Raw genomic sequence first — 22161 nt, 5'->3', positions numbered from 1 at the left:
CAAAACCACATCAAGCAGTTTATAATTCACACTGCCAGAAAGCCCAGAATTTTTTTAAAAAAAATTGTAGGAGGAATTAGATCTTCAGCATGGAATAGATAGTTCCATACACTAAAATAATTGCTTGAGCTTCTATTTTAATGGAAAAGTTGAGATGAACCCTTTTATTAAAAATGAAGGTGACCTATCAATTTGATCTATGAAAATTCCATGAAAATAATACTTTTCTAGAGTCTTATATAGAAAATAGGGAATTCAGGTGTAGCTGGCCTTTGCAAGTCAATTCCACTGGATACCAAGGAGTTCACAACTAACATTCCAAAGCTTCTTTGCTGTTTCATCATTACGTCCTTGAGATGACACATATGCTGGTTTACAATCACTGTTATATAAAGGGAAAAACGTATATTAGCAATGTTTCATTGCGCTAATAATTCTAATTATTATGATTAATTATATTTATGTTAATATCATTATATTAAACAACTATAATTAATATGTTCAGGCTTAGCAAAAAAACACCACCATAAATCATGCTAATTGTAAGAGAGGCATATCCCTGAACAATGGACTCCAAAATTACTGATACAAGATCTCAGCATTATTTCCCTTTCTGTAACATTATTTCCTCTCCTCATCCAGGATCTGATCCTGGATGAGGAGGCCAACCTGGCATGTGTCACTGAAACCTGGCTGGGCCCAGAGGAGGAGTCCCTCTCTCTGAAATTTGCCCAGCCGGGTTTCAGATATGGCATCAGCCTCGACCCCAGGGAAGGGGGGGGAGGAGTGGCTATTATAGCCAGGGAGAGCCTTGACTTGCGTAGACTCGTTGCTCCAGAGATTGCGGGCTGCGAGTCCCTCCTGGTGAAGTTGGACTTAGGGGTCCAGGTGGGCTTGTTTCTCATGTACCTGCCTCCCAGCTGCGTGTCACAAGCCCTGCCTGTGCTACTCGAGGAGGTAGCCGGGTTGGCGGTGGGGTTCCCCAGACTTATTGTCTTGGGGGACTTTAACCTGCCGTCGCTCGGTGAAACCTCTGGACTGGCACAGGAGTTCATGGCCACCATGAAAGCCATGGACCTGACCCAAGTAGTACAGGGTCCGACTCATGAGGGGGGGCATGCACCCGACATGGTATTCCTCTCTGAGCAACTGAGTAATGGTCTGAGACTAAGGGGCTTAGAAGTGTTGCCTGTGTCATGGTCAGACCATTTTCTACTGCGGCTTGACTTCCTGGCTCCAATCCTTCCCCGCAGGGAGGCGGAACCGATTAAGCTGTTCCGCCCCAGACGCCTGATGGATCCAGAGAGCTTTCAGAAGGCGCTTGGGGTTATTCCAGATACACTCGTACACAGTTCGGCAGAGTCTCTGGCTGAGGCCTGGAACAAGGCTGCAGCGGAGGCTCTTGACCGAATTGCGCCGTTGCGACCTCTCACGGCACTAGACCCCCGTAGAGCTCCATGGTTCAACGAGGGGGGGGAGCTCCGGAGTTGAAACGCCAGAAGAGACATCTAGAGAAGCGATGGAGGAAGAGTAAGTCCGAATCCGATCGAACACTTGTAAGAGCACATGTTAAGACTTACAAAGTGGCGCTCAAGGCGGCAAGATGCGCATATCATTCCGCCTTGATTGCATCAGCGGAATCCCGCCCGGCCGCTCTGTTTAGGGTGACCCGCTCCCTTCTTAATCAGGGGGGAGTTGGGGAGCCCTTGCAGAGTAGTGCCGAGGATTTTAACACGTTTTTCGCTGATAAAATCGCTCGGATCCGAGCGGACCTCGACTCCAATTGGAATACAGAGTCGACTGACAATGAGTCAGTTGAGGTGACTGGGGCACGTACTTGTCCACCTGTCTGGGAAGAGTTTGATCTGGTGATACCTGATGAAGCGGACAAGGCCATTGGAGCTGTGAGTTCCGCCACCTGTTTACTGGATCCGTGTCCCTCCTGGCTGGTTTCGGCCAGCAGGGAGGTGACACGGAGCTGGGTCCAGGAGATTGTCAACGCTTCTTTGGGAAGGGGGTCCTTCCCGGATCCCTACAAGGAGGCACTTGTGCGCCCCCTCCTCAAGAAGCCTTCCCCGGACCCAGCCATTCTCAACAACTATCGACCAGTCTCCAACCTTCCCTTTATGGGGAAGGTTGTTGAGAAGGTGGTGGCGCTCCAACTCCAGCGGTCCTTGGAAGAAGCCGATTATCTAGGTCCTCAGCAGTCAGGATTCAGGCCCGGCTACAGCACGGAAACTGCTTTGGTCGCGCTGATGGATGATCTCTGGCGGGCCTGGGACAGGGGTTTATCCTCTGTCATGGTGCTTCTTGACCTCTCAGCGGCTTTCAATACCATCGACCATGGTATCCTTCTGCATCGGCTGGAGGGGTTGGGAGTGGGAGGCACTGTCCTTCAGTGGTTCTCTTCCTACCTCTCTGGTCGGTCGCAGTCGGTGTTAGTGCGGGGTCAGAGGTCGACCTCTAGGTTACTCCCTTGTGGGGTGCCTCAGGGGTCGGTCCTCCCCCCTACTATTTAATATCTACATGAAACCGCTGGGTGAGATCATCCAAGGGCATGGGGTGAGGTATCATCAGTATGCAGATGATACCCAGCTTTACATCTCCACCCCGTGTCCAGTCGGCGAAGGCAGTGGAAGTGATGTGCCGGTGCCTGGAGGCTGTTGGGGTCTGGATGGGTGTCAACAGACTCAAACTCAACCCGGATAAGACAGAGTGGCTGTGGGTTTTGCCTCCCAAGGACAATTCCATCTGTCCGTCCATCACCCTGGGGGGGGAGTCACTAACCCCGTCCATCACCCTGGGGGGGGAGTCACTAACTCCCTCAGAGAGGTTCGCAACTTGGGCGTCCTCCTCGATCCACAGCTCACATTAGAGAAACATCTTTCAGCTGTGGCGAGGGGGGGCGTTTGCCCAGGTTCGCCTGGTGCACCAGTTGCGGCCATATTTGGACCGGGAGTCACTGCTCACAGTCACTCATGCCCTCATCACCTCGAGGCTCGACTACTGTAATGCTCTCTACATGGGGCTACCTTTGAAAAGGTGTTCAGAAACTTCAGATCGTGCAGAATGCAGCTGCGAGAGCTATCATGGGCTTTCCTAAATTTGCCCATGTCACACCAACACTCCGCAGTCTGCATTGGTTGCCGATCAGTTCCCGGTCATAATTCAAAGTGTTGGTTATGACCTATAAAGCCCTTCATGGCACCGGACCAGAATATCTCCGGGACTGCCTTCTGCCGCACGAATCCCAACGACCAGTTAGGTCCCACAGAGTTGGCCTTCTCCGGGTCCCGTCAACTAAACAATGTCGTTTGGCGGGACCCAGGGGAAGAGCCTTCTCTGTGGCGGCCCCGACCCTTTGGAATCAACTCCCCCCAGATATCAGAGTTGCCCCCACCCTCCTAGCCTTTCGTAAGCTCCTTAAAACCCACCTCTGTCGTCAGGCATGGGGGAATTGACATGTTCCTTCCCCCTAGGCTTATAAAATTTATGTATGGTATGCTAGCGTGTATGATTGGTTTTAACTTGTGGTGTTTTAAAATTAATTTAAATATTGGATTTGTTTACATTGTATGGCGATTGCTGTGAGCCGCCCCGAGCCTGCAGAGAGGGGCGGCATACAAATCTGATTAATAAATAAATAAATAACACAACACTATATATAAACTACCATATTCCAGAAGTTCTGCTGAACCATTCTCCCCTGCACTGCTCGGAGAGTCCAATGTGGGTTGTTCTTCAGCCTCATTGGCAGGGACTGAGTTAAAAATTAACATATTTATTATGTCCCGCCCACCTCTACCTCCCTAGGTTCAGTCTTAAAAACTCAGTCATAGTATAGGGACTATGAGTTTTCTTCTCCAGAAGGAGAGAAGTTTTTAAGTTTTCCTAACTAATGTATTTTTTTCTCCTTTTCTCCACAGGAGGAAGACTTCTAGCAGCGAGAGCCACTGCCCTCCGGGGTATTGCTCTCCGACTCTTCAATCCCTGAGAGACCACTGCTCTCCGGAGTATTGCCTTGTGGACAGGGTTCGCTGGTTTGGGGTCCCTGACGTCCGCAATCAGCCCCCCCCCCCCCGCAACTAATTACCAGTGCAACGAACCTCAGAGCATCGGTACCTACCGATCAGAGGAGCTGCCAGCACTTAGTTATTTCCCCTAAGTGGGGAATCAGCTGGAGGGACGATCTCGAAGGCTCGCAAACAGCAAATTGCCAATCGCATCGGCACTGAGGAAATCAGCTGTTCGGCGGCGCTTTGTCATTGCGCCTAGTTAATTTACCGATCGCATTGATAAGGAGGACACAGCGATCGGAGAGCTGAAGGGGGGGGCTAAAAAGTGAGATCGCCAACCGCCCGAAGTTGCGCCCGCCATTTTGGCGCACAGCAAAGCCGGCTGGGGCCTCTCCAAGCCTTTTCAGAGGCAAGGGTTTTTCCCGCCTGACGTCACAGCCGCCATATTGCAAGGGCTGACAAGGCAGAATAGCTAGGCTCCTGTAGCCTACCTCACAGCCGCCATATTGAATCTGGGCGTTACCAAGGCAACTGAGGCCAATTTGAACCTCTGCCTGGCTCTCAGCCACTCACGAGCGAGGGATTGATGACACGTTATTTAGGGGACACGAATCTCACCAGTCCACCATTTTGCTTGCATTGAGCAGCAGCCTTGTGTGATTTCTACTGTGAGTGTTTTCCCCAGCTATGTCTCAACCACTTCAAACTAGCCCCGGCGCTCCTGTGGCCTCCTCCTCCAAGACTAAAAGTAAGGACAAGGGGCCCAGCTCGAAATCTAAGGGGAAGAGCTCTCAGTCCTCCAATGCCCTAAGGGAGGCTGAGAAGAAAATAAAGGCCCTCGAGGCCCAGTTGGAAAAGGCTAAACCAAGACAGAGGCCTAGCCCCTCAGCCATGATTATTCCACCCATTCATCAAAGCCCGCTGGGTCCTCCTTCCTTTCCAACAGCCACCTTAGAGGGGCCTACCTTTCAAGGCGTTGGGGATCTTTCACCAGACCGCCCACTAAGTGCCCCCACACCATCTGAAGGCTTTCAGAGGGCAGACTGGAGCAGGCCTGCTTCCCAACCTCCAACAGCTGCAGCTACCTTCACACCCACGGCAGCAGGGCTCAGGGGGCCCACAGATAACTGGCAAGCCATGTCTCCCTCAGTACAAGACATGATCGCTTCAGCTTATGCACAGGGCATAGCAATTGGTGCCCAGCAACACCAATCCCCACTACCGCCTCGCCCCAGCAGGCAGGATATTTGGACTGCACTTGCCCCTTCCTTGCATGACTCCTTTCAGGAGGAGCAAGAGTTCAGAGAGGCTTTTTCAGATCCAGAGAACGAGCTGTCAGAGGATGAAGCCACCTTACCAGAACAGCCCGCATTAATAGGCTTATTCAAAGCATCCCTTTACAGGGTTCTTCTGAACAAAGCCAGGACCACACTGACTTTGACAAGCGCTCAAAAGACAGCTGGCCAGGATGTGGGCATCTTACCCGCCGCTAGACTCATCAATGAGCCTCAAAGGGAGTCAGAAAATATCCCTGCAGTGCCTATATTTGCAGAAAACATAAAGAGGCCCTGGCAGCAACCAGCAGCAGCTCTGGGTCCCTCGGCTTTGGACAAGAAGTTTTACTCCTTTGATCCAGAGATAGAGGACTTACTCCAATACCCGGCAGTGGATACCCCGGTTACCTCACTAATATCCAATGCCCTGGTTCCATCGTAAATGGCGGATGGCTTGCGGCCCGACGATAGGAAGGCCGAAAACCTGATCCGGAGAATGCATCAGCTCTGCGCCTGGTCCTTGAGAGCAGCGATGGCAGCATCCTTCTTCAACTGGGCCTCAATCCTTTGGCTTTGGGACATCCTCCCCAGGCTGGGCCCAGAGGACGCTCGCCTCCGCCAGGACATTAATAAATTGATCGCCTCCACAGAGTTTTCCGCCGATGCCACCTTGGCTGCTTCAAGGTTTTCATCCCGGGCGATGGCTACCAACCTTTCCACTCGACGCCTAATATGGCTCCGCTCCTGGCAAGCGGACGCCAAATCGAAATGGCGCCTAGCAACTGCACCCTACCAAGGGACCAAGCTCTTCGGAGAATCATTGGATTCAGTCCTAATCGAGGACAAAGACAAGAAGAAGGTACTGCCAAGGTCGGCTAGGAGGCAAGACAGGCGGGCGGCGCCGTAATACAGAAGGCAGCCCTTTCGGTCGGACACGGCCGCGCCCGCGGCCCCAAGTACCAGGACTTATGGACAGAGCTCCTACACGCAGCCATCCTTCAGGTCGGACAGAACAGGTTACGGGGACAGAAACCGACAGTTCCAGCAGTCCCGCAGATCCTTTCGGGGCGGGAACAGAGGAGGGTTCCGCAAACAAAAATGACTCACCCATCGAGGTACCCATAGGTGGACGCCTGCAGTCCTTCTCAGGCTCCTGGGAGGCTATTTCCACCGACAATTGGGCGCTAAACACCGTGACGAACGGCCTGCGCATCAATTTTCTACAGACCCCTCCAGACAGGTTTCTGCAATGTCCAACGCTATCTCAACCGGAAAGACGGTCCTTGATTGCCCGGGAAATACAGAACCTTTTGGACATCGGGGCGATAGAACCGGTGCCAATACGGCAGCGGGGACAAGGGTTCTACTCTATCGTGTTTGTGGTTCCCAAGGCGTCCGGTGGCTGCCGACTGATTCTAAACCTCAAGCAGCTGAACATCTACGTTCGCTACCAATGTTTCAAGATGTACTCCTTGCAGTCCATCCTGGCATCCATCTGGCGCCAGGACTGGATGACTTCCATCGACCTCAAGGAGGCGTACCTGCACGTACCAGTTCATCCGCATCATCGACGTTTTCTTCGCTTTTGTATACAGGACCAGCATTTCCAGTACAGGGCGACTCCCGAGTGGCCCAGGGTCGCTGGACAGCAGAAGACCTTGGGGACCAAAATATCAACCTTCTGGAGCTAAGAGCAGTCTTCAAGGCTCTACGCTCCTTTGCGGACAGGATAGAGGGACAGCACGTTCTTGTCTTGACGGACAACGTGGCGACAAGGGCCCATATAAATCATCAGGGGGGAACGAAGTCAGACTGTTTGATGGAGGAGGCTCATTCACTGATGTCATGGGCGGAAGCACACCTGGCCTCAATCCAGGCAGAACATATCTCAGGATCGGACAACACCCAGGCGGACTGGTTGAGCCGCACAACAATCGACCCGGGGGAATGGTCATTGAACCCGGAGGTATTTCAGGAAATCATACATCGTTACGGGGAACCGGTGGCGGATCTGTTTGCCACGCACCTCAACAACCAGGTGCCCCGGTTCTTTTCCCGGTTCCCGTCCCTGGGAGCCGACCGCATCAATGCGTTCCTCTCCCCATGGCCAAGGGGACTGCTCTACACCTTCCCTCCGACTTGCCTTATACCCAGAGTAGTCTCCAAGATACTCTCAGAGCAGGCGGAGGTGATCCTCGTCGCTCCTTTTTGGCCCAGGCGACCGTGGTTCGCGGACCTGATGGACCTCTCAACTGCCCCTCCGTGGAGAATCCCATACCACAAACTCTCCCTCACGCAGGAGTCGTTAGTCCATCCAGAGCCCCAGTGGTGGAGACTTGCCGTGTGGAAATTGAAGGGGATCGCCTGAGGAGGGAATCCCTGTCAGAAAGGGTAATTCATACCATCCAGTCGGCTCGTCGCCCATCGACAACTCGCATTTATCAGGCTACATGGGCAGCCTTTTGTAGATTCTGCAGAGCTCGAGAGATTCCACCTCGCTCAGCCTCCGTTTTGCACCTGCTGGACTTCCTACAGAAGGGGCTGGACGAAGGCCTGACCCCAAACACCCTTCGCAGGCAGGTGGCAGCTATAGCCACGGTCCTACGGCCAGACCCCCTTCATCCGATCTCCCATCATCCATGGGTTAAAGATTTTCTACGGGGGGCCTCAAACCTTTCCCCTCCGGTCATCCATCATTTCCCATCCTGGGACTTGACATTGGTCTTACAGGCCCTTACAGGACCACCGTTCGAACCACTAAGAGAAATCACGCTTCGCCTTTTATCAATTAAGGTGGCTTTCTTAGTGGCCATTACGTCAGCTCGCAGGGTGTCGGAGCTAGCAGCGCTGTCAGTCCGGCCGGATCTTTGTGTGTTCCACCAGGATCGGGTCACTCTTCGGTTGGACTCCAGTTTCCTGCCAAAGATCAACACGAGGTTTCATAGGTCCCAGGACATTATCCTGCCAGACTTTTGTACCCATGGCTCGCACCCATCAATCCTACGCTGGCATAAGGTGGACGTCCGTAGAGCGTTAAAGATTTACATTCAACGTACCAGCTCTTTCAGGAAATCAGAAGCTTTATTCGTTTCCTTCTTTCCAGGATCCATGGGCAGCAAAGTGTCCTCTAAGACTATCAGTAGATGGATCCGGTCTTGCATCATGGAAGCATATAGGACGCGAGGTACACCTTTACCAAGGACAATCACGGCACACTCCACCAGGAGTGCAGCCACCACAGCCGCCTGGACCACACAGGCGCCGATTGAGGACATTTGCCGGGCCGCAACCTGGGCGGCCCCCTCAACTTTCATCAGACATTACCGCATAGACACCTTCGCTTCATCGGAAGCGGCCTTCGGTCGAAGAGTGCTGCAACGGGTTTGTGTTCAGGCACCCCTGGTCCAGCCTATCCCGCCCTAGTTTGTTTGCTTGGGTATATCCCACATTGGACTCTCCGAGCAGTGCAGGGGAGAAGGACCGTTGAACTTACCTGAACGGTCATCTCGCTGCACTGTGAGGAGAGTCCAAACCCTCCCGGCTTCTTGGCCCAGGGGTTCAGTACATTTGACAGTTTAACTTCTTAGTTAATAAAGTAGGTTACTTACACTATTCCTTCGTTTTTATTGACTGAACCTAGGGAGGTAGAGGTGGGCAGGACATAATAAATATGTTAATTTTTAACTCAGTCCCTGCCAATGAGGCTGAAGAACAACCCACATTGGACTCTCCTCACAGTGCAGCGAGAAGACCGTTCAGGTAAGTTCAACGGTCCTTTTGGAACAACTGCAGTTCTGCCAAAATAAAGCCAGTTGCCAGCAGTTAAGGTTGCATCCCCTCTCCCCACACACCAAACTCATAAGGCTTGTGCATTTGTCATTCCCTCTCCCCACAACATATTCCCCTCTTCCCCTCATCTTCACTCCTTTCTCTGTGTCCTCTTAGCCATTCCTACTCACCCAGAACAACCATATTTCATTCTGTATCCAGATCAACCTTGTTTGTTCATATGATGAACTTAAATACGTGTTTCAGAAATGGACCACCTGTAAAATAACTGATCTGTGGAAACCCAGAATGCATGTTCAGACCAGGATTTTTTGCACATTTCCTTTTACAAAGCTGTCATTAATAAGTTTAATGCATCAAGACACAATTTAGACTACTGGGCCTCCTATCCTGGAATATTTTAGAAGCTATTTAACCTACTACTAAGATTCTTCACTGATTCAGAACACACATGCCCATAGCTTGAAGAAACACATACTCAACTTGTTCTGCTGGCGTGTTTCAACCGCCCGTAATTACAGGGTAATTAGTCCAGGAAGACACACACCACACGATAAAAGGAAAACCCAAAAGTTTTTATAAACAGAAAAACAGAAACAGTTTTTGACAAAATCTCCATCTGTCAATTGCAAAAGGCTGCTTTACTGGGATCGGCAAACAATTCGCCACTACATCACACAGTCTTAGGTACTTGGGAAGCGCCCAACTGGTGATGAAATACGAAATCCAGCATAGTGATCTCGTTTGCTGTGTTGCATTGACATGATGATGATGATGATGATGATAATAATAATAGGATCTCAGCGGACATTTGAAAACCATCGGAATTGACAAAATCTCCATCTGTCAATTGCAAAAGGCCGCATTACTGGGATCGGCAAACAATTCGCCACTACATCACACAGTCTTAGGTGCTTGGGAAGTGCCCAACTGGTGATGAAATACGAAATCCAGCATAGTGATCTCGTTTGCTGTGTTGCATTGACATAATGATGATGATGATGATAATAATAATAATAATTTATTAGATTTGTATGCTGCGCCTCTCCACAGACTTGGGGGCGGCTCACGACAATAATAAAAACAATGTGCAATGTAACAAATCTAATATTTAAAAGAAAGCATCTAAAAAACCCGTCATTTAAAAACCATACAACACAAGCATATCATACATAAAACTATATAAGCCTGGGGGAGATGTCTCAATTCCCCCATGCCTGGCGATATAGATGGGTCTTAAGCAATTTACGAAAGACAAGGAAGGTGGGGCAGTTCTGATCTCTGGGGGGAGTTGATTCCAGAGGGCCGGAGCCGCCACAGAGAAGGCTCTTCCCCTGGGGCCCGCCAGACGACACTGTTTAGTTGACAGGATCCGGAAAAGGCCAACTCGGTGGGACCTTATCGGCCGCTGGGTTTCGTGTGGCAGAACACCGTCCCGGAAGAAATTCCGGTCCGATGCCATGTAGGGCTTTATAAGTCATTACCAACGCTTTGAATTGTGGCCGGGAACTGATCGGCAGCCAATGCAAGCCATGGAGTGTTGGGGAGACATGGGCGAACCTAGGTAACCACACAATAGCTCTCATGGCCGCATTCTGCACAATCTGAAGTTTCCGAACACTTTTCAAAGGTAGCCCCAACTCTTAACACATCAGTAACTCCTTATTAAGGACTTGCTAGGTTCCACACCCAATGTTTGCACTTAGTCCATGGGAGAGCCTCTCTGGTGCTTCAAAATAATACCAATAGCAATCATAACTCCTGCTTGTATCCTGATTTATTTTGAGATGCTTTCCCCATCCCAAGGCTTATACGGTGACAGAGTGGTTATAGCAAAACAATGTTTTTCCCTAAGTTTGGAGTCAAAGCTTTGTTCTCTCTCACCACATCCCAATGCCATTCATGCCAGATCAACCCACCTGAAATATTTCCCACTGACTGTCTCCATTTCCTCTGACACCGCACAATATATGCTGGTCTGAGCTCCTTGCCAAGGTGTCTTCATGAAGATAGAAAACATGTTCCACAAAACAGTTAATGTAAAAGAGTGGCGAACAAGTCCAGACATAACTGTTCCTGGATGCAGAGCATTTACAGTGACACCAGTACCTGTAGAGGACAAACCAGGCATGTATTTAAAAAATATACTGATAATTGGATTAGCCTGTACAAAAGCAAAGAGGATTTTGTTCGGATTACAAAAAAGAAAATATGATGTCAGCGTAAACAAAGAGTTTTCTGGTGCAAAAATTTTGGCAAAGAGATAGACTTAGAAACATGGGAAAAGATTTGGGTGTATAATTGGAAAATAACAAAATCAACTTCATTCAAAGAAAATCAAATTACCGTATTTTTCGCTCCATAAGACGCAGTTTTTTTCCTCCCAAAGTAGGATGAAAAATCAGCCTCGTCTTATGGAGCGAAGATGCAGGCAGGGGGGGGGGGGAGGCTGCGAAGTCGGAAGCGCCATCCCGCCGGCTGGCTGGCTAGCTGCTGCCTGGCCCCCTCCCTCCCGGAGGAGGGTCTCCCTCCTCACCACCAGCGGCGCTCCCCCCGCCAGCCAGCCAGCCAAGCCCTGCCCGCCGGAACCGGCTCCTCGCTCTCCACCCGCCGCCCGCCGCGTTTGCAGGTGGGGAGGGTCGGGCGGCCCGCCAAGGCCAGGAGGGACGCCGCTGCCCCCCCTTCCCTCTCTCCGCCCGCCGCTGCGCCGAGAGGAAATGCCGACAAAGGCTTTTCTCAGCGGAGGCCGGCGAAGGCGATATTCAATGCCCTGCCCGCCTCACCTTTGCCGAGCTCTCAGCAAGGGGGTTGTAGGAGAGGCGGGGCCGGCGGCAAAGGTGATATTCAATGTCGGGGGCGCACGGGCGGTTGCACGCGCTCCCTATCTCCCTGCTAGCCCACTCGGAATATTCAAAATAAGAAAAGCCTTTGCCGGTTAAGGTTTTTCTTATTTTGAATATTCCGAGTGGGCTAGCAGGGAGATAGGGAGCGCGTGCAACCGCCCGTGCGCCCCCGACATTGAATATCACCTTTGCCGCCGGCCCCGCCTCTCCTACAACCCCCTTGCTGAGAGCTCTCGGCAAAGGTGAGGCGGGCAGGGCGTGCGCGCGCGTCACCGCTGAGAAGAACGGAGAGAACGAGAGTGAGAGCAACAGACAGCAAGATAGTGAGAAAGAGAGAGAGAAAGGGGGGGGGAGAGAGAGAAAGAGAGGGGGAGAGAGAGAAAAAGAGGGAGAGGGAGAAAGAGAGTGGGAGAGGGGGGAGAGCTAGCAAGAGAGGGAGAGAGAGAGAGGGAAAGGGGGGACAGAAAGAGAGAGGGAGAGGGGGGGAGATAGCAAGAGAGGGAGAGAGAGAAAGAGAGAGGGAAAGGGGGGAGAGAAAGAGAGAGGGAGAGGGGGGAGAGATAGCAAGAGGGGGAGAGAGAGAAAGAGAGAGGGAAAGGGGGGAGAGAAAGAGAGAGGGAGAGGGGGGAGAGATAGCAAGAGAGGGAGAGAGAGAGAGAGAGGGAAAGGGGGAGAGAAAGAGAGGGAGGGAGAGAGAGGAGATAAAGGAAGAGGAGAGAGAGAAAGGAAGAGAAAGAAAGAGGGATAGAAAGAGAGAGAGATGCTCAGTGAGCCTTTCTTTGAAGTTGCCTTTCTTTCTTTTTCTCTCTTGCTCTTGCTCTTTCATTCTTTTTTCTTTCTTTCTTTCTCTTGCTTTCTCTCCTTCCTTCCCTCCTTCCATTTCTTTCATTCCCCCTCTCTATTTTTATTTCTCTTTCATTTTTTCTCTCTTTCTTGCTTTTTCTTGCTCTTTTTCTTTCTCTCTTTTACCTTCCCTTCCTCTATTTCTTCTTTTCTTTCTCCTTCCTACCTTCTTCCCTCCCTCCCTCCCTTCAGTCCTTCCTCTCTTACTCTCCCCTTTCATAAGTTTCCTTGCTTCCTTCCTCTGTTCCTGTTCCTTCCCCCTTTTTTTCTTTCTTTCTTTCTTTCCTTCCTTCCTTTCCTCCCTCCATTTCTTGCTTTCCTTTTCCTTCCTCCCTTCTTTCCTCCCTCACTCCCTTCTTTCACTCCTTCCTCTTTTCCTCTCCCCTTTTTGGCTCAAAATATTTTTTTTCTATTTTCCTCCTCTAAAATCTAGGTGCGTCTTATCAGCAGGTGCGTCTTATAGAGCGAAAAATACGGTAAGATGTTTTATAGATGGCATCTTCCACCATATAGAATCTCCAAAATGTTTCCAACTGTCTCACCTGTATGTTGGAAATGTAAAAAAGAAATTGGTACGTATTATCACGCATGGTGGACATGTTCAGAGGCAAAAGAATATTGGAATAAAGTAGAGAAATGGATAAATGAAATAACAAAGGAGAAGATTAAAAAATCTCCTGAATTTTTCTTATTGGGTATTTCAAACATTAAGTATAAAAAAGAAATTTATTATTTAATAATACATATACTGGTTGCGGCAAGAATTACATTTGCGCAGAAATGGAAAGAAAAGAAAATACCAAAGGATGCAGAAGTTTATAAAAAAATTATGGAATGTGCAGAATTAGACATGACAAAACGCTTGAATAATCAAGTAGAAACAGAATTTTATAAAATATGGGATAAAGTATACAAATGGTGGAACTTTAAAAATAATATTAAAAGTTAAAGCAACCAGAATTTAGAACTCTTTGAACTTATTGTTTTGAAATTTTATAAGATAGAGTAAAACAGTTTAAAAATGTTTATAGTATGATAGTTAGATGTGCTATTCATTATAATATATTTTTTGAATAAGTATTTTATAGATAAAGAAATTTAATTAACATAAGAATACAGAGTTAAATTCAATAAGTATCCATCCATCCTAAGATAAAATACAGGAAATAGTACAAGGGCAGACTAGATGTACCATGAGGTCTTTTTCTGCCGTCAATCTTCTATGTTTCTAACTAATTCAAGAGGTATTTCGGCTTCTACCATAGTTATGATTGTTCACACATAAAGGAAACCATGGCCAATGAATGGAATATATAAATATGACATATTTATTCTTGATTTTAGTGTGCATATATTTGACGTGGACACATGTGACATAAACTTGAATTGTAGTGTTTTCTGAACTTGGTTATATGCTTGCAAGCATTTCGTTACCCACCAAAGTAACATCTTCAGTATGAATGAATGTGGGATTGCTCCCTGTTCATATATACTAGTTTGCTCTTCCAGTTTGGGATAGAAATGTGATTTTTCTCCCTTAGTAGTTCTTTAATTATGGCATTATTTTCTGCTTCATTGTTTGCTTGGCATTAATCTCTACTTATCTGGGTACCGGCTGCTGGAGAGGCGTGTTCTGGGGTTTCCCTCTCCCATCCTTAATTTTTTATAATTTCTTTGGTTAACATAATCGAAAAAATTTCCAAAGAAGTTTTATTGTTGCAAGCCTTGAGTCCTGAGGGATTGGGCAACATATAAGTCAAATAAATGAAATAAATAATATCTAATCCCACTACATTGCCTCCAGAAAATCAAAGACCTAAAAATAGAAGATGAAATTAATTAATTTAAACATGCCTGGGATAAACATATATTAATTAATTACATTTCCAGGACCGCCTTCTGCCTTCTCTGTGGCGGCCCCGACCCTCTGGAACCAGCTCCCCCCAGATATCAGAGTTGCCCCCACCCTCCTTGCCTTTCGCAAGCTCCTTAAAACCCACCTGTCATCAGGCATGGGGGAATTGAAATTTCCCTTCCCCCTAGGCTTATAGAATTTATACATGGTATGCTTGTATGTATGAGTGGTTCTTTAAATTGGGGTTTTTAAGATTGTTTTTAATATTAGATTTGTTTACATTGTCTTTTTATATTGTTGTTAGCCGCCCCGAGTCTTCGGAGAGGGGTGGCATACAAATCTAATAAATACAAATACATTTGTATGCCGCCCCTCTCCGTAGACTCCTAGACTTTAAATTCAGTTACTGTGGATTTACCAACCATATCTGCTGGAGGTTTGTTCCAAGCATCTACTATTCTTTCATTTTTATTTCTTATTACTTAGAAGAAAGTCCCACAGCCTTCAGTACAGGTAGTCCTAGACTTATGACCACAATGGGGACCAATATTTCTATTGCCAAGCAAGACAGTTATTAAGTGAGTCAAGTGACAGTTATTAAGTGAGTCAAGTGCTCATTTTTAAGTGAATCACTGCAGTTGTGAGGTGAGTTGTGCAGTTGTTAAGTGAATCTGGCTGTCTCCGTTTGTTGGAAGCCCACTGGGAAAGCAAATGGCTGGGGAATTCTGGGAGTTGAAGTCCAAATATCTTCAAGTTGCCAAGGTTGGGAAACACTGGTCTAAGGAGAAGGGGGGCATAAAAATTGAATGAATGAATGAATGAATGAATGAATAAATAAATAAATAAATAAATAAATAAATAAATAAATAAATAAATAAATAATCCTAGCCAATTTTTGCCATTCTATTTTAAATATTGGGTAGCAACAACTGAAATTAGAATAGATGAATAGAATTCTTTATTGACCAAGTGTGATTGGACACACAGGGAATTTGTCTTGGTGCATATGCTCTCAATGTACATAAAAGAAAATATAGAAAATATTTTTTTAAAGTCTTAAATTCCCCCCTCCTCCCCCCAGTATTTTTCACATTTAAATAACATTAGAAACATAGAAGGCTGACGGCAGAAAAAGACCTCATGGTCCATCTAGTCTGCTCTTATACTATTTCCTGTATTTTATCTTACAATGGATATATGTTTATCCCAGGCATGTTTAAATTCAGTTACTGTGGATTTACCAACCACGTCTGCTGGAAGTTTGTTCGAAGGATCTACTACTCTTTCAGTAAAATAATATTTTCTCATGTTGCCTTTGATCTTTCCCCCAACTAATTTCAAAAAAACTTCCCTCCTGAACCTTATTTAACCCTTTAACATATTTAAATGTTTCGATCATGTCCTCCCTTTTCCTTCTGTCCTCCAGACTTACAGATTGAGTTCATTAAGTCTTTCCTGATACGTTTTATGCTTAAGACCTTCCACCATTCTTGTAGCCCGTCTTTGGACCCGTTCAATTTTGTCAATATCTTTTTGTAGGTGAGGTCTCTAGAACTGAACACAGTACTCCAAATGCGGTCTCACCAGCGCTCTATATAAGGGGATCACAATCTCCCTCTTCCTGCTTGTTATACCTCTAGCTATGCAGCCAAGCATCCTACTTGCTTTTCCTACCGCCCGACCACACTGCTCACCCATTTTGAGACTGTCAGAAATCACTACCCCTAATCCTTCTCTTCTGAAGTTTTTGCTAACACAGAACTGCCAATTGCCAATTAAAAACACTGCAAACGTTCAGCTCACCTTCCAGGCGTCTAGCCAATTCCCGTGTAAAAAGAATATTGGCCAGCTTGCTATTACTGTACGCCAGGCCCCGAATGTAGAACTTTTCGCCCTGGAGATTCTGGAAGTGAATCCGCCCCGTATGATGAGCCACTGAAGACACATTTATAATACGAGCTGCTGCACTTTGTTTCAGGCGCTCTATTAGCAGGTATGTTAAAAGAAAGTGGCCTAACAGGAAAGATTATGAACAATATTTTGAATTTTGTGATTGCTTTCTTAGATCTGCACACATTGATTTTTTATTAAACTTATGGATTACAAAGATTTACCTTACACCTACATATCCCAACATACTACACTACTAAATATCTGCAAGTGTGTTAGAAAAACACTCCTGTTTAAGACGAAAAAAATTAATGTGAAATTTAAAGGAAAAGTAAAATATTGCATAACTTTTTTAAAAGTTCAGAATGATTCATGACACTGTTTCTCCCAATTCTTGTTAGTGTTCAATGATACATAAGCTATCATATGTTTGTAAAATTTGTCAAAAACAAAGCAAAAATCCCCATATACTGTATATAGGGATGGGGTATATTTTCAAGAGAAACCAGCTGTTGAACTCACAGTTGAATATTTTCTAGCATTAATTTGATATTTAGGGTCCTACCATAACATTTCTCTACAATTTAGATCTAGACTTTGACTCAGCCATTCCAAAGAAGTGAATGCGTTCTTCTTTCATACTCTTGTAAAACCTGCACATGTATTTGCAATTGCTGCTTTGGGATTACTGCATGACCCACTTGCGCTTCAGCTGATGGACAAATGGTCTGATATTTTCTCTTAGCTTTCTCCAATACTGATAAGTCATCCAGATCTGGGATAGGAAAGCATTTCCACCTGCCCCGATACTTGACACTTGGTATGAAGTCTTTATTGTGAATGCAGCATTTGTTCCGGTATACCAATTGTCCTGTATATCCCATTCTTGACATATAGAACACTCCTTCAGATATCTGGAGGGTTATGCAGGTGATTTTTGAGACAACTATTGATGTTCTTCCCAGTGACTCATGACTTTTAACTTTCTACTTTCTCATGAATCCAATTTCCGCTCAGAGCTTTTCTGATAAAGGAATCGTGAGCACTGACTTTACCCAAGGCAAGTGATGCCTCCTAGCATTTTTTGTGACTTCTTGGATGACTATACTATGCTCTTGAAATAACCTTTACAGGACAATGTCCTTCATGCAAATAGTATTTACTGTTCAGAAGATTTATGGTTTCCTCAAATCTTCTCCATTTCAAGAATCCTGGTGGACTAGTAGAACCCTCCGCATTTAGAAATGAATTTGTAAGCTTTTCCAGACTGATAGACATCATGTTTTTTAACACAGACTTTTTGAGCAGGATACACTACACCAGAAGTCTTCAAACTTGGACTTGTGGACTTCAACTCTCAGAATTCTCAAATCTTTCCAATCTTTACATGCGACCCAAAACACTAAGTTTCTCATAGCACTTTAAGACAAAATGGAGGGGGGTTTATTTTTTTGGGGGGGGGGGAAGCTTAACCAAAACTTTCTAAGGGAAAAACTGATCAAGGAGATCAAATTCAGCAACCTTACCAAGATGGTTGACTCCAAAATGCATCTCAAAACCATCTGCCGTCTTGGAATAGGTGAGCATCATAATCCCGGCATTGTTGACGAGTATGTTGAGTTGCTTCTCTTCTACAAGGAAAAAAAAAAGCTATATAGGTCATATTAATAAAGAAGCCCAAGATTAAAAAAAAAATACTAGAACTGGAGTCATGGAAACATAGCCACAGTTCAATTTCTTTCAGATTTCCCCAATAACATTTTGACAAGATAAAATTAGTCCCACAAAATCACTCCAATAAGTAGGACAGGAAGCAGCAGTTCCTCTTCTGTTTCATTCAGTACAGTACTTCCTTTAGGGTTGCTTTGGCAATCCTACTAGTTGAAGAATTGTTATGCCGGCAGAAGTCTAATTTTAGAATCTGTAGACATTTTAATGTTGTTGTTTTTAAAAAAAACTTTTTAAACTGTTTCTGTATTTAGAATCATTTTTATATTTCTATTTTTTAGCCTCCCAGAGTTGCTCTGAATAGCGAGATGGGCAGCGTGTGTGTGTGTGTGTGTGTATAACATATTTTTGCTGATACAGTGTTCCCTCGATTTTCGCGGGTTCGAATTTCGCCAATAGCCTATACCACGGTTTTTCAAAAAATATTAATTTAAAAAAACTTGTGGTTTTTTCCCTATACCACAGTTTTTCCCACCATATGTCATCACCAAACTAATAATTTTTGCAAATGAATAACAAAAAAATAATTATTGTTAATAAATAATTATGTTTATAAATATCAGGATCACTAAGTGCCTTATTCAATGGTGAGTACCAGTAATAATGGTGAGTAAATGGTTGTTAAGGGAATGGGAAATAGTAATTTAGGGGTTTAAAGTGTTAAGGGATGGCTTGTGATACTGTTCATAGCCAAAAATGATGTATTTACTTCCGCATCTCTACTTCGTGGAAATTCGACTTTCGCGGGCAGTCTCAGAACGCATCCCCCGCGGAAATCGAGGGAACACTGGAATTAAAAGGAAGGATGACTACTATAGATCTATTTCGAGCTTATCTGCTCTCGTCAGGCAGCCATATCCTTACTGGGATTTGAACCTGGGCCTCCGCCTTGTAAGGCAGTGGCTTTAGCCTCTAGGCTACAGGCTCGCCTCCTTATCTCCTCCTTCGATCTATAGTATGTCTCCCTTCCTTTTCATTTTTAGCAAAAATATGTTACACCTATAGATTATAGTTGTCAGCTATAAAAAAATTATCTGCTTTGGAATATAGCCCCTAGTGGGTCTGAGGAAAAAATGAAGCTGTATGGTTATTTTTATTTATTTATTTTGTCCAATACACAATAATACACAATGAAGGTTATAGAGGATATAGTAGAGAAGAAATAAGAAATATAGGAGAGACTATAGGACAGGGGACGGAAGGCACTCTGGTGTGCTTATGTATGCCCCTCCTCCCATATACCAGGGTGACTCAACAAAAAATCACACACACACACACAATAAATAAATAAAAAATAAAAAGCATGCCTAAATTTTATCATGTCTACTGGATCTTTGGACAAATATAATCATGTATCGTTTTGCCGAAGGTAACAGAACTACCATCACTACCCTGCAGAAAACAATGTGCCTGAGACATACCTTTCAAGAAATTACTGGCAAATTCTCTGATCGATTTGGTGTCTGCCAAGTCTAATTTTTTTGCTTTAACCTCTTGATTTCCCGTCTCCAAACGGATTTCATGGGCGGCCTTTTCTGCTTTTGCCATATCTCTGCAAGCAAGGATTACTTTGGCACCTGCAACCGTTAAAATATTAACAGTAGCACAAGAAATTACACGCATAGAGGGCTACTACCCAATTTACCATTTTGGCCAATTTTCCAGAAACAAAATTAATGCAAAAAATAAAGATAACAATAGACATAATATCTTTGAAGAATATGACTTTAAGAAGATACCGGTGGTGAAAAAATAATAATTTTTTAAAAACCTTGGAACTATCCCTGACAGGCTGAAACCAAGATATAATTCAAAACAATTGTAATAACTTGTGAAAAGATATAGGAAGCTCTGGAATATGGGACTGACTTTCCCAACAATACCACTGTCAAATAAGCTTCATTTATTTTGTAATAATTACCCTATTTTTTTTTAAAAAAATGTTACAATTAAAACAACCTTTAAAGATTTTGTTATGATTAAATAAGCATTTACGATTTTGTTCTAATTAAATAATTATAATTTATAATTTTGTTATATTAAATAGGTGCATTTCATATTAATAAAATGGAAGCTCTGTGATCATTTTTTAATAAATGTATTTATCTTTTTTAAAAAATCATATTAGTAGTGTGCATGACTTAAAATTATGAATTCGGGTCTGTGTGATTTAATGTTATGACCTTGGCAGTCCCTGAAGTCCAAAAGGTTGAGCACCCCTGAGCTAAACTATATTTTTGCATGCTAACAAGAGGTATGGTGACATACTGTACTTCTTGGTGGACATTAGACATGTAATTGGACAGTTTGCACATTTTGAGTAAACAAAAACATTGATAAGCTACGGCAGCCTTTTTTATTCAGTGTAACTACCAGAGTTGATCTTGGCTGCTAGAGACAAGAAGACTCGACCTTCACTGCAAACATGAACGTTGACTTGTGTTGCATGAGGATTTGTAGCTTATGAAGGATTACTGTCGCTTTATATTACAATGTACAGTATTTAAAAAGAGGAGATAATTTTTTCTCAAAATCTGAATCTCCTACAACCGTACTACGTTCTACTATTCATGAACTTTGATCGCTGCTCATCCTGAATTCCTTTTATTACAATTTCTACCTTTCTGGGGGCTACAAGGAATAAGCACATATCAACAACCTACCTCTTCTTGCAAGGTCTCGTGCCGTTTCTTTCCCTATGGCACTGTTGGCTCCTGTGATCACCACAACTTTCCCATTCAGTTGTGCTGCAGACTTGCACATCGCTCCTCCAAAATACTTCCTATAAAATATAATAAATAAATTGAATGGCTGAGGTTTTAAAATTCAGCCTCTTGTTGAAGGATTCGCAATGCAATGCAATTCATCATAGAAATCCAAGTTAGCTTCTCATGCATATAACTGATGTTGTGCTGCAGACTTGCACACCCTTTCTCCAAAATACTTCCTATAAAATATAATAAGTTGAATGGCTGAAGTTTTAAAATTCAGTCTCTTGTTGAAGGATTCACAATGCAATGCAATTCGTCATAGAAATCCAAGTTAGCTTCTCATGCATATAACTGATGTTGTGCTACAGACTTGCACACCCTTTCTCCAAAATACTTTCTACAAAATATAATAAGTTGAATGGCTGAGGTTTTAAAATTCAGTCTCTTGTTGAAGTATTCACGATGCAATGCAATTCGTCATGGAAATCCAAGTTAGCTTCTCATGCACATAACTGATATTCGTCCATCGTGTTCGAAGAGGACCTTGACAAAAAAAAAATTATCATAGAGAGAACTCCTAAAATGATGAATAGTCATGAAATTTCAAGTTTCAGATATGCAGGAAAATTTTTTACAGGGTCTCAAACTTTTATTTCGGGTCTCACAGACCCGAAGAGCACAGCAGGGTTAAGTTGCACTGGCGAGAGCTCTCCAGGCAGCAAGAGTTAAGTCAAAAAGACCCCACTACAAACCTGAAATACGGCACTAGCACAAATACCGAAAGGGGGACCAAGACCAAGAGCGACAACACGGACCCGAGGAACCCCAGCATCGTCGTTCGTCGTCTGGACCGTTCCGCTTCGCTTCTTGCGGGAGAATCGCTGGGCCAGAAGGCGCGGCTCTCCACCGAATGGAGCCGAGAGGCCGATCCCTACGAGTGGAGGCGCTGCGAGCTCTGAAAGTGGCGACGAGCCGATCTGGATTTCCGGTGAATGGCTGGCATCAGTCGCTGCAGGTTCCGAGGCTGGAAAGGCTGCTCCATCCCCCCCCCCCCCCCCCCCCCCCAGTACAAAACGTTTTCAGTGGAAAAACATCGTTATCTGAATGGGGTAATGTGCTCCCCCCATATGTTTCGGTTTGGGCGCAGAGCAGGCTGCCCTTTACATCTGGCGTTGCGTGGGAAGGTTTAATGTTGGAGTTGTACGAACCCGA

The 22161-nt window shown here is 45.3% G+C and overlaps 1 protein-coding gene across 2 annotated transcripts; it reads right to left on the bottom strand.

Annotated features, from left to right (window-relative positions):
- Positions 1 to 62: 62 nt before the first annotated feature.
- On the bottom strand, positions 63 to 21953 carry LOC139171191 (retinol dehydrogenase 12-like). Of its 2 annotated transcripts, none has more exons than XM_070759121.1 (7): positions 21702 to 21953; positions 20902 to 21020; positions 19660 to 19815; positions 18037 to 18141; positions 16424 to 16633; positions 10999 to 11188; positions 63 to 382 (listed from the first exon to the last, which is right to left on the bottom strand). In XM_070759121.1, the coding sequence occupies exons 1-7, from the start codon at positions 21779 to 21781 to the stop codon at positions 280 to 282; spliced, it is 963 nt and encodes a 320-aa protein (XP_070615222.1). In that variant the 5' UTR covers positions 21782 to 21953; the 3' UTR covers positions 63 to 279. The 2 variants fall into 2 exon arrangements, with proteins under 2 accessions (XP_070615222.1, XP_070615230.1); XM_070759129.1 differs by having other exon boundaries at positions 21765 to 21862.
- Positions 21954 to 22161: the final 208 nt, after the last annotated feature.

The sequence above is a fragment of the Erythrolamprus reginae genome, chromosome 1, assembly GCF_031021105.1.
Source record: "Erythrolamprus reginae isolate rEryReg1 chromosome 1, rEryReg1.hap1, whole genome shotgun sequence".
Lineage (NCBI taxonomy): Eukaryota > Metazoa > Chordata > Lepidosauria > Squamata > Dipsadidae > Erythrolamprus > Erythrolamprus reginae.
This window is presented reverse-complemented; position numbering and strand designations above follow the sequence as displayed.

Bases quoted from the DNA above. Each gene is read 5' to 3' on its own strand.
- LOC139171191 (XM_070759121.1), bottom strand. From the start codon at position 21,781: ATGCTGGGGTTCCTCGGGTCCGTGTTGTCGCTCTTGGTCTTGGTCCCC. The intron at 21,021-21,701 runs GTTTGTAGTGGG...TATATTTTATAG, and splicing joins GTGCTAGTGCCGTATTTCAG to GAAGTATTTTGGAGGAGCGA. The intron at 16,634-18,036 runs GTAAGGTTGCTG...CTTTCCTGTTAG, and splicing joins TTTTGGAGTCAACCATCTTG to GCCACTTTCTTTTAACATAC.